The following is a 6,502-nucleotide window of genomic DNA, read 5'->3' on the forward strand; positions in this document are numbered from 1 at the left end:
CGAGAGACCCTGAACTCTTATTACTGCCAAACATCAAGGCACCTTGCATACTCAACAAAACACATACTTCACATCATAAAGCGCTCATGTTGTATATGTTTAATTATTCAAACACAGATGAATGACTGCAGGTCAGTAATGAAAACAATCACATTCATTCTGGTCTTTGGCCTACTGGTTGTATGGATGTGCAAGACTACAAGTGTTTAAACCGTACGGTGTGTAGTGTATATACTATAAATCATATTATTGTGTGTGCACAAGTTCAGATGCAAGCAATAATATTTCATCTTTGATGGAGGTGGCGTTCAGCTGCTTTTATGTATACTATAAATCATATTTACCCTGCTCTTGTCTTTGCTGCCGGTGGAGTTTAGCGATCGTCGTCTCTGTTCCTGATGTTCCTCCACCTCGGATTTTAGATGTTCGATGTGAACCAGATACGCTTGTTCCTGAGCTTCACGTGTGCTCAACTTGAGCTCCAGAGCTTTCTTCTCTTTCTCCAACAGATACAACTGAGCCTTCAACTCGGCCATCTCCTCCTGCAGGAAAATCATCGGGAACATTAACACGAAGCAAGGGCTGGTTATCGGTTTCAAGGTATACAGAGAATTTAAAGAGTCAAGGTTTCAAAACCAGTAAAAGGCATTGCAAAGGCTTAATTTTTACCTGGCATAAATGCTGTGTGTTGTTTAAAAATAAAATGCATTGTGTCCAGTTGAAAATATATTTGTATACACCAACATTTGAAAATAACCCTTTTTAGTGTCATAATGGCAGTACCGCAAACCCAGGAAACCATTTTGCTTAAGGTTATCATACCACCAAAATCTCATACCGGCCCATGCCTTATTAAGACACAGACAGATACTACAGTACAGTGATTATTACTATAGTAAAGCACATGAAAATGAGTTTGGGTGCAAAAGTGAAGGTTAAATGGAAGAATGAGATGTAGATCTGGTAATGTGTGAAGGCAATAAACTTAAAAATAATAAATAAACTAAACAGGGCTGCAGAGAGTAGGGCTGCAACTAATGCTTAATTTTATAATTGATTAATCGTGTGAAAAAATTTTTTCGATTAATTTACTAACGCGATAAAAACATAAATGTTTACTCAATTTGATTTTTCACTTATTATGGCTAAATACGGCACTAAACTAGGGTTTTATTCACGTCCAGATGTCTCGTCAATTAAGAGAAAAAAATTTCCCTGCCAATGACACTTTCCTGATGAGTTTTTATGGTAATCTGTAATCCCGCTATTATCCACTAGATGGCGATGTTAGCCAATTTATAAAAAACTGATGCAAAAACAATTTTAATAAATATTAAACTCTGTGTTTTGATCGTTGTTCTGAATCTGAACTCTAACAAAAGTTTTTTACAAAAGTGCAATTATTTCAGCTTTTTGCTCAAAATTGTGTATTTTTGAAGATACCTACACATGTTTAAGAGATTAAAAAAGAGAACAAATGAAGATAGAATGAAACTTTTTCCTCGTTTTGTTTGTTTATTTATTGTTTGTTTGAAAGCAGAGGGACTGCTCTTTCATTTTATATATTTATATGTTTATATATTTCTAAAAAGAAATAGTGAAACTTATCTATATGTTCTTTTTCTTAAATTTTTTTTGCAAAAGCTGAAATAATTGCATTTTGGTAAAGGAATTTTGTAAGAGAAAATATTCAGAAAGATTATCATAACATACATGGAGTTTAAAAAATTAATAAATAACGTTTTGGCTTCAGTTTTTTAAAAAATTGGAAAGTGCGCCATCTACTGGATATCTCGGTATTACAGATTAACATACAAAATTTTCAGGAACATGTTTTTTATGCAAGTGTTTTCTCGACACTTAGATAAATCGTCAATAGCGGGGAAAGAATAAATGACAAAATAAATAAGCCATTATGATATGAAAGTGATATCCATGTGTTGTTACAGTAATTAGAACCTAGCTTTCCCCCAGCCAAGATGCTTAGTTTGTGCTTCAACACCTTATTTTATGAAACCCAACAACAATAAAACAAATACAAACTCGCTTATATTAAAGGACAAAATTAAACCTTTATTAACTAACAGCCCGATGGCCATTCAAAACGATTCCTGAAGCACCCCAATGATTATTCACAGTCCAAATAACAACAACTAATGAACCAAATCCATCCATCTCTGGCCTCAGGTTGATGTTTTTAGAACTCTACTGAAAGGCATAGGACCTGGCTACACTGCAAATCTGGCAACGCTGTCTTACTTTTAAACAAGCTGGTCACATGGTAAGAAGTAGAAGTGCCTGATAAACATGCAGCTCGCATTGTATGAAGAAAAAAAAGTTCTAAGTTATTGCAGCCCTAAATTGAGAGAGTTTGAAAGTTAAGTTTGTACCTTCATGGCCATGAGCTCTTGCATGAGGACAGCGTTCTCCAGGTCGAGTCTCTGTGAGTCACCGCGAGGTTTCACATCACAGCTCAATGGGTCGATGTGAACGCTCTCCAGCTCCAGCATGGTCAGTTTGACAGCAGCGCGATCGTTCTTCAGCTGCTGGATGTAATCCTTCAACCTCTGCTCATCTTCTTTAGAGAAATCTGTGTCACAGCTGCTGGCCGTAGAGCTGGTGGTACTACACACACACACACACACACACACACACACACACACACACACACACACACACACACACACACACACACACACACACACACACACACACACACACACACACACACACACACACACACACACACACACACACACAATAAAATTTGTAATTTGTTATGGAATATTGTGGTATTTTTTACAAATGACTTCATTATATTTAAAAAAAATTATAATCTTTAATCAAAAATGTAAATCTCCTCCCCTCAACAAAACGATCTCTCTTTACTTCTGGTCATATGGTATGGCAGTGGGTGGGGTCCGGGAAAATTGCTGCAATTTAGCAATTAGCAACATGACCAGATCTCGATGGACAAATTCAAATCCAGCCCTCCCTTATTTCATTTCAGGAAACGTTTTCACTCGGATATACGTCACCACGGGGAAAATAAGGCACTTCCACTACTTCTGTTTAATGGCGACATTAAGACTTTTTGGCTGGATTTACACGGCAAATATTGATGCCCAATTCCGATTTGTTGCATGTATCCGATGTTTTTGACGCTTACATCATCTTTTAAAAGCAACTCATATCAGATATCTGCATATACACTAAACAATTGGCAAAACAATTCAAGGTACCCATTAGGGTTGTTGCGGTGACAGAATTTTCCCACCGGTTAATCAGTGCGTGATGAACTCGGTGATACCGGTTTCACCGGGTGGGAGGGGCTTATAAATGCACAGAAGTGCGCATTTTACTTTCACTTTTGAATTAGATGCAATTGTTGTTTAAATCCAGCGCTTGCGTTCGCTGCGTTAAATCGCGTATGAATTTGCGTGCAAATGCGAGTGCAACAGCTGGTTTAAGTGCTTGAGTCAATGTGCGCAGGTACTTCTGACAGAAACCCGCCAGTCCCAAGCAGAGCAACCGGCTATTCCTCCATAAAGCGCTGCTTGAATGATGGATTTATTATTATTCTTAATGAAAAACACAACAACAAAACGATCTCGCCTATATTAAACATCATATATGTATCTTATAACAAAAACGAGTAAGCACGTGGCTTCTGTCATTGTCTGCTTGCCGCAGTCTGACAGGAATGAAATCTGACACCCGCAGCCGCTGCTCTTTGATGACGCGCGTTCAGCTCCGCTGAATTCAGACAGCAGACACATACAGTTGTAAGTGTTTGCTCTCTCTAACGAAACTAAATGATCTAATTACAAGAAAATATCAAAACGACGATAAAAGACGGTGTCACGGTGGGCAAGTAATCTAACCGGTGAGAGGCTGAAGCACCGGTAATCACCGTTTCACCGACTATCGCAACAAGCCTAGTAAACATACTGATGCAGAACAGCTTAAAACACAGAGGAGGTAAAATGTCGTGATATGCAATGGACACAAATAAAATGATTATACAAGACACGTCTTGACATGTGAATATCCGATCTGTCCGCTTACATTGTGGACACGAATGCATGTAACCGATTTATTCCCACATATGAATGAGGCCTGAAGAATATCAGAATCTATGTGCCTTTTTCCTGCTTACATGTCCGTGGGTCAAATCCCATTTGTGACACATGAGGGAAAAAAATCGGAATTGAGTTCAAACATGCAGTGTAAATGCAGCCTTAGACACAAAAAACTCTCACTTACAAAATCAAGACATTAAATTGCCAAAAAATGTCAATTTTTTCTGGGATGGCACCTTAAAAAGGTACTGATATGCACTCCTAATATGTACTTTTTAAAAGGGTTCCACCAAGGTGACATCTTTTATACCTATACATTTTACAATGTGACATTTTAACCCTCTCAATTCTGTATTGTAAAATGACTGTAATGCATACAGATGTTTGTTTCTTTTTACTGTAATACAGTCCATTGTTTGCCTACAGACTAACTCTTATCTACCTGCCGAAGACAATTTCTAACAAATCTGCTGCTCATTCTGAAGTCTTGTCATGAATAAACCACACAATCCCACCGAAGCGTGAACAATTCCTCTAAATGACCCTCCTTCCCTCAATTAACCATCCACCTCATTACAATGACAATTCCCATTATCATCCGCTGTATAAAAACACGTCTGCAGGTCTGTCAGCGTCCCCGTTCACCGCCTGCACGTCAATGAATTAAACAATAGCGGCTGAGTCGTTACGGTTTTCTGTGCTTCATCACAACAGACATATTAATAATCATTCACACACTTCAATGAGCAAGAAAAGATTACCGCGGTAAAACAGATCACATGTTAATTAAAAATAACAAAAGCTTGAATGTGAATGCTTTGTACAGGAGGCACTGGGAATTTTTATCAGTCACCATCAAAACTTTTTAAACCATCAGAACATTTAGCATGAAAATCCAGCTAAACACATCTTACTACCCATCAATGAGAAGAACAAGATCACCTCAACCTTTCAACATCTCTAACAGCGGTTAGACTTGGAGACATTGATGTGATCGGTTCTGGTTGAATGGAGGAAAATCAATGACTTGTTATTGGAGAAAGGTCTCTAAAATCCAGAGGAACAAATGGACCCTCTGATGGTACAAAAGAAGATGAACCGATCTGCATTGAGAAAAGTGTGCATGCATTTAAGTCATAAACCTTGCATTTATTTACACACTGCTGTACAACACTGTTATAACAGCCATGAATTCATTTATTTCTCATTTGAAAAATCTCTCCTTTAAATGACATCAGTAGATCAAAACGTAGGGCTTCATCACGTACATGTTTGTGTGTTTATCCCCCCTGAGACATCTCTGTCACAACATCTTAATTCTGCTGTATTCATATACTCATGGGCAATGATGAAATACATATTTAACATCTTATTGATCCTACAGTACACAAACAAACACATGGCCTATTTTCCTGAGCAATACAGCATCTCTTTTGGACAGATATACAGTAAGCCACCCAAATAAAAGTCATTGAAAAGGTATTTGTAATACAAAGTCATACAATGACCGACCAAATCTGTACGACCCTCATTCTCCAAGAGATGTCACTTTAAGACCCCTGAAATAATGAAGCACAATGGGTTTTTGGTGGAGCCCAGCGGCTCAGACTGAAGTAAGAGTGACAGGTGGGTTATTGGAAAGATATTTGTTCTGCACCGAGTCTACATTAAAGCTCATGGGGAAACTCGGCACATATATTCAGCACTGAGTCTGTGTTGTCATGGGCAACAACCGGACCAGAACCAGAATATAAAACAGCACAGAATCCCCACAGCATTCACATCACGCACAAACATCATTCACAAATATCCCAAAATAAAGAAAAAACTATAAGAAGAAGAATCATAAATGTCATCATGATGCTGGCAACATCAAGCACGGCTTCATTAAGTATATAACAGATAAATAGTTCACAAGTATATATAAAAGATGTGCACCTGGTGTGACTGTTAGATGACAGACTCTCCCACGGCTGCACGCTACAGCCTGCGACTGCAAACCCAGCGCCGCAGCTGCCGTCCAGTCTGATCAGGAGGTCTTTGGCGGCGATTTCTGCAGTCTTTCTTCTGTCGTGAGCTTTCTTCAGGATCTGTGTGATGCTCTCTTCACCCACCTGCTCTCCTGACATTATACACAAACCAAACACATTTAAAACATTTAAAAAACATGCCATGATTATCTATACGGTACTTTAGTATGATGCATGTCCACAAATAGTATTTGCCCAGTGGTTTAAGTTTAAAGATATGTTATGACTAGATCTGAACTGAACCTAACAAATATTTATTTCTGTTTATTGCTGATGTGCTCGGATGCTTGTGTGTGAAGAGCAGCAGAGATACAAACAGATTACAATAATAAATCATTTAATGAAGTGTTGGAGAATAATGATTAGAAATGATGCATGCTCATTAAACAG

The 6,502-nt window shown here is 38.2% G+C and overlaps 1 protein-coding gene across 3 annotated transcripts in view; it reads right to left on the reverse strand.

Moving 5' to 3' along the window:
• The window catches only part of mcc (MCC regulator of WNT signaling pathway), an 84,164-nt gene that overhangs the window by 5,641 nt on the left and 72,021 nt on the right, over positions 1–6,502 (reverse strand). For all 3 annotated transcript variants that reach the window (XM_065251084.2, XM_065251085.2, XM_065251086.2), the window contains 3 exons: positions 6,021–6,204; positions 2,391–2,625; positions 345–542 (listed from right to left, as the gene is read on the reverse strand). In XM_065251084.2, coding sequence (XP_065107156.1) covers positions 345–542; positions 2,391–2,625; positions 6,021–6,204 — 617 coding nt within the window. The remainder of the gene's footprint in view (positions 1–344; positions 543–2,390; positions 2,626–6,020; positions 6,205–6,502) is intronic.

Source organism: Paramisgurnus dabryanus, chromosome 5 (assembly GCF_030506205.2).
Source record: "Paramisgurnus dabryanus chromosome 5, PD_genome_1.1, whole genome shotgun sequence".
NCBI lineage: Eukaryota > Metazoa > Chordata > Actinopteri > Cypriniformes > Cobitidae > Paramisgurnus > Paramisgurnus dabryanus.